The sequence below is a fragment of the Phalacrocorax aristotelis genome, chromosome 2, assembly GCF_949628215.1.
Source record: "Phalacrocorax aristotelis chromosome 2, bGulAri2.1, whole genome shotgun sequence".
In the NCBI taxonomy this organism is placed as follows: Eukaryota; Metazoa; Chordata; class Aves; order Suliformes; family Phalacrocoracidae; genus Phalacrocorax; species Phalacrocorax aristotelis.
The window spans coordinates 52054421-52068402 of record NC_134277.1 but is presented as its reverse complement, the minus strand read 5'-3'; the positions used below and the strand labels follow the sequence as shown (position 1 = coordinate 52068402).

The following is a 13982-nucleotide window of genomic DNA, read 5'->3' as shown; positions in this document are numbered from 1 at the left end:
AGTAACCAGGCAGTTATACCACTTTGGTGGGATCAGTTTTCAGGGAAGTTATTTTTACAGTCAGTCACAATGTGTTGCTTCTTTGCAGAATTTTACAATCACATTTTATAACACAGTGTTTCAGCTTCTTTTCTACAGCAGTTCTGAAAGCAAAAAATGAAATGGTAAATGTGGAAAGACATTCAAATGAACTTTCAACCCAAGTGCAAGTTTTTTTTAAATCTCTTTTTTCCGGAAATAGTTACTGATTTCAGTGAAATCACACAAGTTGGGCAGAAAACCACTTTTGTTTACTACTGTCATCTGCTCAAAGAGTCAATCTCAGCCTTTACTGTAGGGAAGGGGAGACCTAGGGAGTGAAATGATAGCGAGGAAGGAGTGTGAGAGACAATAAGTAGGGTAAAAGCTGTAATGTCACTGATTCTTCCATAAAACCGGGTATCCAGATCCTCTCCGCATTTGCATTTATGCTGTCTCACCCTTGACAAGAGCTCAGCATGTTTTTTGACTATTTCATTAAGAAATAGCCTAAATTTCCAGATGGGGCATTTTGACAGGTGTCTTTTCGTTTGAAGACATCTCTCTGTGAGAGACGCACCCAAATCCCATCAAGGTCTTAAGTGATGAATTGCTGTTGTTCTTCAGAAAAGTTTCTGTTTCAGCTAACAAAGAGTTTGTTGCCCTTGGAGAACACCACTAAGCAGTTCAGTCTGCCAGAGCTTGTCATCAGCTTGTTACAGAAAACAAGTGCGCATCAGAGGCTATTGCTCATCTGCTGCTTTCCAAGAGAAACCATCCTGTGTCCTCCCATCTGGTGGCATTTGAGATCCATCGTACTCAGTGGCTGTTTATCCCATTGTGCTGGTTTTGGCTGGGATAGAGTTATTTTTCTTCATGGTAGCTAGTATGGGGCTATGTTTTGGATTTGTGCTGGAAACAGTGTTGGTAACACAAGGACGTTTTCATTATTGCCTTGACACAGAGTCAAGCCTTTTCTGCTCCTCACCCCCCTTGGCCCCCCTTCCCCCCCAGCGAGCAGGCTGGGGGTGCACAAGGATTTGGGAGGGGACACAGCTGGGACAGCTGACCCCAACTGACCAAAGGGATATCCCACACCATATGACACCGTACTCAGTAATTAAGCTACAGGGACAGTTGGTTGGCAGAGGGTCTGCTGCCTGGGGACTGGCTGGGCATCAATCCGTTGGTGATGAGCAATTCTTTTCATTTACATTACTTGTCTTTCTTGGGTTTTATTTTTCTCTGTTATTTTCCTTTTCATTACTACTACTACTACTATTATTTTATTTCAATTATTAAACTGTTTTTATCTCAATCCACAAGTTTTCTCCCTTTTACCCTTCTGATTCTGTCCCCTATCCCGCTGGGGATGAGTGTGCTTAGCTGCCAGTTGGTGTTAAACCACAACACCCCCCCAGAGGTTATTAACAGAAAATGGACTTCCATGCTCAGCTGTGTTGAGGGACCAGATCTAGCAAAACAGACCAAGCACCTTGGTGTAACCTCTCCATATTTGCTAGCTGTAACACACATTGCAAGACAGACAACATCTCACCTTGCAGCTGTAAACAGATATGCAGAAGAAACCCCTGATGATGCCAATATGCTATGCCTGGGCTTACAGAGGAACAAAATGAGGCTGCACATAGCAGCCTCTCATTTCAAGCCCATTGATGATGGAGCTCTGTAAGCAACCAGCAATGTTTAAAATTCATCCCTGTGCTTCACAGAAAAAGACATGGGGCAGCACAAAGTCTGTCTGGAGAGTTTAACGTGCCACTGATCTCAGGATATGAAAGATTACTACACTTCTGAGAGGTGCAGCTAGAAAAACAGGCAATATTAGCACTGCAAACAAAAGCTCCCTCATCAATACACCCAATCCTCATTTGGAGGGATCTATGCATTAAATTTATAGCCTTTATTTTGTGATTGCCGAGGAAGCGAATTAGGAACATACTGACTATGATGCTGTGATTCACCCTGGCTCCGGGCTTATACCAGCCATATGCCATTTCCTGCCTTGGCTGGGAAACTGAAACTCTTGTAGGGAGAAGACATAGACCTCTTTTGGTTTTGGGGTTGTTTTGTTTTTGGTTTTTTTTTTTTTTTTTTTTTGGGGGGGGGGGTGGTGTTTGTGTAGTTTTTGTTGTTGTTGTTTGTTTTTTTCTTTTTTCTTTCTTGCTTCCAACCCTTCTATTAAGCAGGAAATAAACTAGTTGTGAAAACAAAATATTTCAAGATTTTCAAGAACTGCCTGCATGTTATAAAGGAAACTACAATGTAATCACAATTTTCAACTGCGGAGCGTGTCTTCAGAATTACAAGTCAGGGAGGGGATCCATGTGAATGCAGCATCCTTCAGCATGTAAGACAAACTTATGTCAAAGAGGAAAAAAGTTATAGATTGTGTATACCTGGATAACTAAAATTTAGACAGCTTAGAGAAGATAATTGCTGAAATTGCATTTACTTGCATTCATATTACCAAAGCAGAAAGAGCATGCAATGCTCCATGTGAGCCAAAAGGATCATTGCTCTCTGAGACATTCTTCTATATTAAGGACAGCAACAAGCAATCGTGGGTAGGCATTTTACTCTACATGGTGGCAATGCTCTATTTCTTGCAAAAGCATTTCTGCTAATTGCCTCATTTTATGGCTTCTGCAACTCATAGAAAGGTGAAGCTCCTAATAATTTCCCTTCTAGATGATGCTGTTGTCAGCTATGTGGCAATGTAATTATCTACGTAACAGTGATACTTTGGTAGACAAAGACTTTAAGTAGAAAAATAATGGTTTTACTAGAAGGTCAGCTTCAAAGAAGATGCATTTAATTTACTTATCTGAAAACACACAGTGTCCCATATGAGCTTAGGAAAAGTACATAGCAGGACATAAAGAAAGAAATCTTGTATTCTGCTTCATTCCTAGGTGTTTAACAAACCCTAAGCTTACCATTATGTTCTTCCCTAGGGCCGATCTCAGGTGAAACAGACACTACAGAGTAGGGTGTTTCATGTTTTTCAGTGTAGCTTTTGGTCAAAAAATCGTCCTAACATCAAGTTAAAATACTGATTGTAGAGATGGGCTGGAAATTTTTATTGTTTTCCGTCCAATTAGGCAGCAAATGTTGGTCAACATCTTTAAAGTCTCTTTTCACTGAGGATTGACTGCAGTTTCATATTAATTGCAATTTCCCCAAAATTACAGTGAGCCGGAAAATTATCTAGTAACAAATGTGAAACATGCTTGATGCTGTTCAAGGACAAATTAGAATTTAAAATATATTTCCACCCTCTTTTCTCAGCTAAGCAGTTCCTGATTATCCAATTTACTGATAACATTCTTGCCTCATCTCAGAGGAGGAAGCCCTCCCAGAGGATAAATAGACTAAATATTTGCTTTTCAATATTTGCTTTGAAGTATGTTTAACTCTTTATTACCAAAGAAAACTAATAATTTAATGCAGGGATAATGTGTGGCCCTCTGGAACTACTTCACAAATGTGGGGCTGTATGAATTGGATGCGTTTTGTCATGCTTATTAAAAATGGGAGATGTACTAATGGAACACACCTATATTGCATATACCATTTGTGTTTCTACCTCTTTCCATCTGTTCATCCCCACTTCATGCAATTTAACAGACAAACTATCCACTTTCTGGAAAATCTGCAGAGTCCAGATGACATTATGTATACCTGACTAGTCTATAACTAACAGTTAACTGTATACTGTATAGTTTGATTAATGTAGTACTTAACTTCATATTTCCAGAAGACTTTTGTTTTTCTCTTCTTACAGGGCTCCTTTCAAAAGTGGGAAGGTCTACACTTACGGAGAATTATTACCTCAAGAAAGAAATCCTAGGAGAAGCCAGGTTCAATTACAAGCTAATAGATATGTTAAAATTATTATTTTTCATCAATTTTTTGCAGATGTGTGTTAAAAAATACAATGTTTCTGTTTGCCCTAAACCCTAGCACAGCAGGCGAGAAAGGACTGAAGTAATTCTCACTCACACCGATTCTCAGAAGTGTTAGAAGATTTAGGTGCCGAGAGCTATTTGGCATCAATTGGAGTGAGAACCTAAGTGTCCAGGAGTGCATTTACTGAATGAAAGGAGCAGGGAGAGACAGGGACTTTAGAGCATTTAATAACATATGGGATGGCACCTGGTACCAGTCACTGACAAGGTTACACAACTGCCCCTTTTCCTCACAATCAAAACCAAAGGAGGCTGGATTCAGCTGCTTTTGAAAACCTCTTTCCATAGGAAAACTCTTTGCCCTCTTGCATTAATAATAAACAATATTCACACACACAGAGTTTCACACTGTAATAGTCTATTGTGTGGAAAACAGATCTGGGAAGTTTCAGCTGTGACTGCACAAGCCCATTGGAGAGGTGGACAAGAAGCCACCTCCACAATCCGCTTCAGGAGCATCTCCTCCTCACTGACAGCTCATTACCCATCTCTACAGGGGACAACTCCCATGATGATGCAGTGCCACCATGAATGCCTTCCCCCAAGGTCAACTGGGCTGGGAGATGCTAGAGAGACTGGGGAGAGTGGAGGGCAGGGTGAACACTAAACAAATAACATTATTTTTTCCTTCATCCTGCAAGAAAAAACTCAGTAAATAAAAATGGATTTTATTTTTTTCTTAAACAGCTCTGGAGGACTCCTCCAAACTACCATAGCCTTGGAAACACAGCTTCAGTTACAGTCATGCTTCCCATGCTTCAGTCATGCTTCTACTTTCTCTAGCTGCCAAGCAGTGGTGATCAACCTGTGACTGTTTATCACATCCTGGTCCACCTGGATAATGCCGAATAAAGGCAGGTTTGGATCAAAACAGAATACCTACTTAATGGAGTGAGGCAGCAAGCTTGGAAAAAAGCCAAGAATATTCTTTATGAGGCAGCTGATCAGACTGGAGTCAGAAAGCACTGTGTCATAGTTCCTGTGAAATTTTGCTATATTTAATAAACATCCACATAAATCACAGTCATATAAACACTTCCTCAAACTATGGCATTTTTCCATTACTTATTAGTCGCAGTTACTGATAGTCTAAGAGAAGAGGTTCAGATATAGTGAGACTAACAAAAATGGGGACCATAGCTCCAATCCAGATCGCTTTCTTTCTTCATTCCAGCATTTAAAAAGCTGGGCCGATCTATTAACTTTAGGCCTAGATTTACAGAGGATGTTGCATTACAGCTTTGGGGATAAAAGTGACTGAATGTTTTAGTAGCCACAGCAGCACAGTGGAATAAAGTAATCGAGGCCACTTTTAAAAGATACGTCCAGAAAGAAATATTCATGGCACTTTGTTAGTTGTTTGAAAAGACGGTGGTAGGAGAGAGTAAATATTGAAGGGATGGCACAATTTCACTGCTTAAGCACTGTTGATTATTAGACTGGAATTAAACTGTGCTAGCGGTTTACTACTGGTTTTATCTTTTTGCTTGCTTCTTTGTTTTCTACATTTGTCTCTGACTGGAACCTAGTGAGCTCCCTGAGAAGGCAGGTGCTGAATTATTTACCTCCAGAGGCAAATGTCTGGAGACTCTGCATCCAAACCAGAAACTCGATTGCCCTGAGACCAACTGTAAATGCATATATCTCAGGTACCTGAGCCAGCGATGGCATGACCCAGAAGAGCCTGGTTTTGACTATTATTAGACGTTGCAGACCACAATTTTGTCTGGCCTTTCTGGAAGTTTGTGGCCCTCTAGTATGTCTTTCCAGGCAAAGATACCCCAACATATATGTCAGTAAAACAGGTGGTTGGTCAAAATTCTGTGTCAGAGTTAACTTTAAGTGTGGAATGAAACTAAGTACACTTTTGAAACACAAAGAAACGTACAATGTTGTTGGTATAAATGAGCAGCTATTTCTTTAAAACACAGCTTTAAAGGACTGACTAAAGTCAGCTATTTTTAAAAGCAAAGTGGCTTACTTTTTTGCTACACTACTTACATTTGACTTACATGGGAATATATTAATTGCATGTAATATGCTTGGAATGTGTGGAAAATAACATTTTTTCCATGTGAGTCAGCACAGGAAATGAACTGCAAATGAGTAAAATGTTGAGAAGTCTACAGAGGTTTTTTTTAAATACACAATGTTTGTCAAGAGTAGAGTACTGACATCATGTTTTCTTCAAGAGTAAAGTATCACAGAGATGACTGATGACACACCAGAGACTGAAGAAGATCAAGAACTTGCTTCTGATCAACATAGGTTAAGACTCTACTCTGATGCAACATTAATTTAATAGTTTCTGTCTTTGCTGGTGCCAGGCAGTTTTGCCTCCCCTTATTGGACATTGCCAAAGCTCACCACATTCTTGCTAAACACAGAAAATGGTAGATAACACGAAGCAAACTCAGAGGTGTTCTGACTTGATTTTCTTTTCACAGTGATTTAAAATAAGCAAACCAGTGCCTTCTAAATAATGATCTAGTGATACGTTCCACAAGATACTTTGATTTTTAAAATTTTCCCTTGCTGGGTTTAGGCATTAAAATATTAATAAATACTACTAGTAAGAACAGCAAATGAATGGGTTTCTAAGGCTCATACTCTGACAGGATGTTCATAGGTGGATATATTTAGGAAAATATGTTACCCACCATGGAGCTGAATCCTCGGTCCTAAACTAACCAACGCTTGGAGCTCACAGCAGCAGTGAGTGGCAGAAAGGAGTACTGAGTCTGCTCCAACATACTATTGATTTGCTCTGAAATTATAAGAATTACTACTGTTGACTTCAGTATTAGAACTGATGATTGTATTGGAGTATTTGATGCTGCAAGAAGGCCGCATTAATGTGAAATGGATTCTCCATGCACTCCTCAGAGTTCCCTTGAATCTGAATTTTTCTCCTTTCTTTCATTCGGTAGGAAACTACTGCTTCTATATGAAGTTTTCCTTCTCTTCACTGAGGTAGAACTTTAGCCTCAACATAGTACAGGTAGTAGGAACACTTCTACTCCTGTCTTTAATGTAAGGTGTGAAGCACACTACTAATAATGTTTTTTCTTTTTTGAAATTGAACCAATAAACAGAGTCTTTTATGAATATGTTGCATTGCACTCTGGGATGCATGAAAAACATTGGAATGAGTAAGTTTGCATTATATTGATCCTAGTAAACATCTTCCTCTGAACGCTGAAACCAATTACATATATTTGGCCTTTCTCCTATGATTGTACTTCTGTCAAATGAACAAACAGGCACACGTGCAAAGGCAGCATTTGGCTCATAGTGCTTAACAATCAAGAAGAGATGATGCACATATTTTTTGTAGGAAGATAATGTTTCATGTTCCTTTGCTTTAATTTTGCTGTGAAAAGAGCAGCACAGGGAGCCTGCTGCCTCTGCTTCGAGTGTCCGCTTCGCTCTAAAGCTACAGATAGATTCTGCCATGCCAGTGAGACTGAAGTGTGTACCACATGCTCGTGCTGTGCACAGTTCATCATGCTGCCCTGTACCAAACAGAGCTGCTTAGTTCATAGATCAGAAAGCCATTTAAGGTGAACCTGGAATCATTCTTGGTGGCAAAATTGAAACCATCTAAAGTCAAGACGGGATTTTCCTGGACTCTTTCCCCCAGTCTTCAAAACATGTATCTGTCTTTGCCTTTATTCTCATCAATAAGGAATTTAAAGCCATAGACTCATTACTCTCAAATGTCACTGCCTGTGAAAAATGCAAATAGAGAGGACAAATAGGCTCCATGTTGCAAGTGTAAATTTAGAGTCCCTGCACAGAAGTAAATTCTTTTCAGTCTTCCTTTGGGAACAGACTTTACACAATTTCCTGAAAATCTGCCTGTTTTGCTTCACTGTCCCCATAACTATTAGTTGCACAACTTATATGGATTAATTCAGCTGCAAACAGTAACATCCAGATCTCCTATGCTGCTTAAAACACAATGCAGCAAAACTAGGCATGACTGCAGTAAGGATCAAAGGGAAAGGATTACAGGAATAGAGTAGACATCTATGAGAATCAGGGCATCTAGACTCTAAGGCATTATAAGGTAAAACTCTTAACATCTTTTCTGCCATACCTCCAAGCAAAGATGTGCTGGAGGAGGTCAGAGCAATTCACCTGACTCAGACTGCTGCCAGACAAAATAGGGCATGTTAGCTTCTTCAGCAATTATGAAAGGCTTCTTTCTGTAATGAAGTAGCTAAGATGCAGAAAAGGGAAGCCCTCAAAGAATAGAAAAGAACAGAAAATGTTCAGAAGGCAGGTGGGGTTAAAGCTGATGTTTTGAAGCTTATAGCTATGCCTCAGGACTTTCCTATCCCAGGCGGAGGACAGATTGCCCAGCAAAGGAGAAGGGCACGAATGTTTATGAACTGGAGTTACTCCCTGCAAAGTTTGCTGCCAGTAATAATCCCTCTTGAGCAGCAGTGTTTTGAAACAGTATTGCTGTGTCGTGCAGATTTGTGATGATACTAATCTCTATACAACTTCACCAGAAACTGCCAGAAATGCGAAACACTTGTATTTGCAGTATATATTTGTGAAACTAAGCTTTGATAGAACATCCATCCACATTACAGAAGAAGACAAGTTCTGGGCCTGCTTCCATACATAAAGCTATTTCAACTAACTGCCTGTCTTCCAGACATCCTTTCAATCTCTGGACTATGAACTTCCCTGATACTGATGCTTTACTCCTTCTCCCTTTGACCTGTTCTTCCACTTAAAGTAGAAAGAACTTTAAAAGACTGGAAAATAACACCAAAATCTGGGATCAAAACTCCTGCTTTCCTGGATTCAGTAGAGCTGTGGTACAGAGAGGATGAAATCAGGACTTGTGTTTAATTCTTTAATTCTTTAATTTATGGAAGCAGGATTGTCTTTCATCAGATTTAATGTTCTGCAGACAGCTGCCTTTTCCAAAGAACACAAATTCCCCACACAAGTGGGGGACAATGAGCACCCTCATGCAGAAAAGGAGATACCATTCTCTGAAAAAAAGTTGAGCAATTCTATCAGCATCTTTCAAGAACTCACCATACTGCTATCTGAAAGGCAGTGACTTCCATGCCAAGGGACATGAGTTTCTTACAGTAAGCTGGACAAATTGCAGACAATAGTTTATACTCAAAGACCTGCACTACTTCTACATGAAGCTAAACCGTGGTTTCACTCTTTGTCCTGCCTAAAAACCTGGAAATTGCACCATTCACTTTCACACTGGCACACTGACACTAAATTTACTCTGATCTACTGTGCTGGGACAATTGGGTGATAAGCAGCAAGAAGATCCAATCATGTGCAAACAAGCTAGCTGCAACAATGTGAATTTCTAGGGCCAGACTTCTGACCAGCAACTCCTGTAGCTTCCCACAGTGGTGATCATGCATGTTCTACATCTCCATCCACCTGCCACCACTTATTTCCTGACCTCTCCTTACACAGCCCCATATATAATCTGTAGCATGAAGGCTGGCTTTTTACCTTACAAGCAGGACTCAGTATGGAGTTGTTCTCTGCACACTGAAGAGAATAATAAATTATTAGCTCTGTCCACTACGTCTGTCTGTCAGCCAGTCCCTGGCAGTAACTTACATACCCATGGACAGTTTTAGAGAGAAGACAGGGTGATCCTTCAAAGGTATAAAGTTTGTGTGAAGACTTGTGAGTAGTAGGGATCGGGCAGAAGAATCCCAAGGAGGTCTGCACTGTTATTTGTTCTGTTGACCTTGTCTCCTGTCCTGGCTTTGGCTGGTATAGAATTAATTTTCTTCCTAATACCTGGAATAGTGCTGTGTTTTGGATTTAGTATGAAAATAATGTTGATAACACACTGAGGTTTTAGTTGTTGCTAAGTTGTCATTACAGTAAGTCAAGGACTTTTCAGCTTCTCATTCTCTACTGACTGAGAAGGCAGGAGGTGCACAGGAGTTGGGAGGGGGCACAGCCAGGACAGCTGACCCAGACTGCCCAAAGGGATATTCCATACCATATGACATCATGCTCAGCATATAAACTAGGGGAAAGCCGGCTGGGGGCACCACTGCTCTGAGACAGGGTGGGCATTGGCTGTTGGGTGGTAAGAAGCTGTTCTTCATTTGCTTGTCTTTCTTGGGTTTTATTTCTCTCTCTTTTTGTTATTTTCCTTTTCATTAAATTTATTACTATTGTTATTTTATTTCAGTTATTAAACTGTTCTTATCTCAACACACAAGTGTTCTCACTTTTAACCTCTTTATTATCTCCCCCATCCCAATGGGGTATGGGGGAAATGACCAAGCAGCTGTGTGGTGCTTAGTTGCTGACTGGGGTTAAACTATAACATCTTCCAAAACATGTGTCCTAGGCAGCCAACACACACACAAGCAGTCTGGAGCCTACCACCCAGCAGATGCTACTTCTTGCCCAATTGTCACTTAGGAGACATGGGAGGCAGTTGGAGGAGGCAGGCATGGTCGCCACAGTGAATGGGAACTGGGGGCAATGCAGGGTGTGGGGGCAGACACAAGGGACAAAAGAGTTAGAATTACTGCTGTGGAAAAGAGTAGGGGTAGCAGACATAAATTTGCAAGATGCATTTCTGTCATTTCTAGTGTAACATACAACAAAGTTTGTGCGTGGTGCTCAGTATAACCTGTACAAGAGAGGAATTTGACTCTAGCTGAAACCCTCACCTGTGATTTGTGATAACAGTATGTCTACAAGGCAAGAGATCTCTCAACAAATATAGAACTTGTATTAGCCTGTGGCAGATGTGACATAAATCCAGATCCTTTTTGCATGAATATTCTCAAGTAGACATCTGGGCTCGCATAAGTTATGGAAAGGTCATCCTGCATGTTCTAGCACAGACACCCACACAGATGTAAAAAAAAAGTTTCTTACCAACAATCATGTGGTTGCAGACATCACAGAAGGTGGGTTTTTTGAAGATGTGCTCCTGGAAGATGTGAGCCTTGCTATTTTCTGGCAGCTGCTGGGCCCTGGTGGGGGAGGATGCCTGGCTCTCTGAGCTGGGGAGCTGCCCAGTGCTTGTGCTCACCTCAGGCATCAAGTCTACTTGCAGTTTCACATCGCTATTAGTCCTCTGGAAGAAATTGTCTGCACTTTTACTCCGCAAGCTTTTGGTCTTGAAGGAGAGTGATCGTTTCAGTTTCTGCAGCTGCAACAAATAAGCCAGGTCCAATTACTACCTTTTCCTCTCCACAGCAAGGCAAGGCTCCTGGTTTTGGGGTGTGCTGTTGACAAGCAAACCTGGGAGCCACTGACAGACCTTGAACCATCTGAACAATAAAACTGACTTTAGATTTTAACCAGCATTTTAAAAGGAAAGAAAACAGATCCCAATCAAAAAATAAACTACTTTACATATGCTTTCTGTTAGACAATAAACTTGATAGACCTATTGAATGCTTCTATCAGTCTTTTCTTTCAGGTACTACAGCAATGAGGTACTGCAGAGAGCTGTATGCATTGGAGACTATATCCTCTGTATTCAAGCATCAGAGAACTTAGAGTATTATTCATCCTTGCATGGTCCTTAAGCAGCCTGTAAAGCCATTTCAGGAACAGCTTTTAAATGGTGTTACAAGAGGAGTGAATTCAGTAAATATGTCTCATATACTTAAAATTCTTGATTTTGACAGAAAAAGAGATTATATGAAGTTTTGACTTAGAAATTCTTTTTTTCTTTTATTTTTTTAATGGAAAGAAAGCTAAGGAGCAGCAACAGTATAATTAACTAGCCAATTCATAGTTAATATATTAATTAATTAATACTAGTTAACACACATTCACATATCACAGAATCACATATAGTCTTGTATATTGTATTGTGTATTGATTGTCAGACTATTAAGCATCAAAATAAAGCATTATTAACTTACATTTGTTAACTCAAACTTTTTACCTGTAAACTGTCTTGTGCCTTATCAGAGGTCCTCTTATTCTTCCCCCACTCCCCAAATTTTATATAAGGCTGAGAAGGGTGCTAGGTGAGGCACAGAAGCTATCAGGATATCAGCTACACATATTTGCAGGTCTGTCAACTCCAACAGCCCACTGGCTGGAGTAAGTACAACTGGAGTAAAAAGGAAAGACAGCTCTGCATCCACTTCACATTTGCTACCTCTGAAGTGCAATACCACTCTACCACCTTTCACTCAGCATTATTCCAACCACCGCAAAATCATTTCAATCACTGCTGCAATTCTCTGGGGGAATGCGATGTAACAACTGAAATTTTCCATGCTGCTCAGGCTGCCTGTGGTAACAAGCAGGAACAGTTTATATTAGAAACTGTTTATGTTAGAAGCAATGATGATTGGGAATCATAATTCACACTAATATAAAGGGAAGGAGTTCACATACTTTCCCAAAAAAGCACGGCACTGGTCTGTCACACTGACTTAGTGGCCTCAGAGCACTTGCCTCCCTAGATTCTGTTCCTGATCCATCCGTCTTCTTTATGATGTAGCCGAAAGCATGCTGTCAGAGACGACCCTCAAAGCATCCTGGGGGGAAGCCTCTCTTCCACCTTGAGACACAAGCAGCTTGATCTTGGAGAAGGGAGACACGCCAGCACTCTTTCCCATATTTCACAATAAACTCTCTCAGTCCAGCAAATAAAGAGGTGCCATTGCCTCCAGTTAACAGCGTTTGGGTTTGCTACATGGAAGCAAACTGCATTCTACTCCCTGAGCTGTTTCTCCAACAGTGACTTTGGGAGTAGGGAGGGGTCAGAGCCAGGGGCCCATCCCACATGCACCACTCTCACCCACAACTCTCTCTGGGTTTATGGTAGAAGCCCTGGATCCAAATGAAGGAAATACTAACCTGTTTGCAAAAAAACTCAGTCTCTGGGGCAATATGTAAATAAGGGCAATTAAGTCATTAAATACTAACTACTAGGTAAGAGCAGTTTCTGGTTTCTGAAGCTCTTTCAGCTAAAGCCTACGTCATGGACCAGCTGAGCCCAAAGCTCACTGTACAACTGCACCAAGAAAATGTGACATCTTCCCTCTTCTGCCTGGGTGTTAAGTCACCAGCTCCTGAAATCACTGAGGTTGCTCAGTACTGAGATTACTTCATCTCCCCAGTGACAGCCAGGAACTCAGCAATAACTTACCCTCTTGCTCCTGAAATGCTTCTTACTGAAGTCAGACATAATTAGTGTAGCAAAACACAGAGAATTACAACACCACAAGGTGACTGAAATGGCATTCATTATTGATCTGCTATCCATTTCTACAGTGCCACATGAAGTTAATTAAATTTCAAAACGCTGCTTCTGCCACAGAAAGAAGACTAAGCTGTGCAATACTGTATTTATTTTATCATGAAACAACTGCCCTGCTAGTTTGGACAATGAATGCAGTATATTTTAAGGAGCTCTGCATTTACTATCCTTATCCTGTTCTCCTGTGCAGTCATCTGCCAGTCAAAGGATGTACCAGCAGGCTTTCCTCCTGCAGGCAGAGAAGTCAACAGTTTTCCAGAGAAGGGTAGTCCAGCATTTGGGCTATGCATGTCCAAACAGGTGCATACACACTAAGGTGAGCATGCAATTGTGCATACTCCATGCATATCCAACAACAATGTTCAGAGAAGAATACACTTTCAAGAATAAGTTGACCAAATTACCTTCACAGATCTGGCAGATATCTCTGCACAAGCTAATAGTCCTCTCTGAGATGCCCTGAGCACTGTCCTGTGTTAATGTGGTTAATAATTTCCAATTAAGTGGGCATCTTTGTTGTTACCCAAATGCAGATTTCATACTCATTTACATTCAGGCTGGAAGACACCTACATGTTTGGACTTGCATTGTGTTCATAAAACACCAACGAAAGTCTAAGCTATTATATCCCAAATAGGTTATATGTGTACAGAAGTGACTATGCAAAAATGCAGAATGTAGGCAACGTTTAGCATTTTGCACAATTAATT

General features: G+C 40.6%; 1 protein-coding gene across 1 annotated transcript in view; it reads right to left on the bottom strand.

Moving 5' to 3' along the window:
- The window catches only part of STAC (SH3 and cysteine rich domain), a 75522-nt gene that overhangs the window by 39829 nt on the left and 21711 nt on the right, over positions 1-13982 (bottom strand). Inside the window, exon 2 of the mRNA XM_075083557.1 lies at positions 10920-11196. Coding sequence (XP_074939658.1) covers positions 10920-11196 — 277 coding nt within the window. The remainder of the gene's footprint in view (positions 1-10919; positions 11197-13982) is intronic.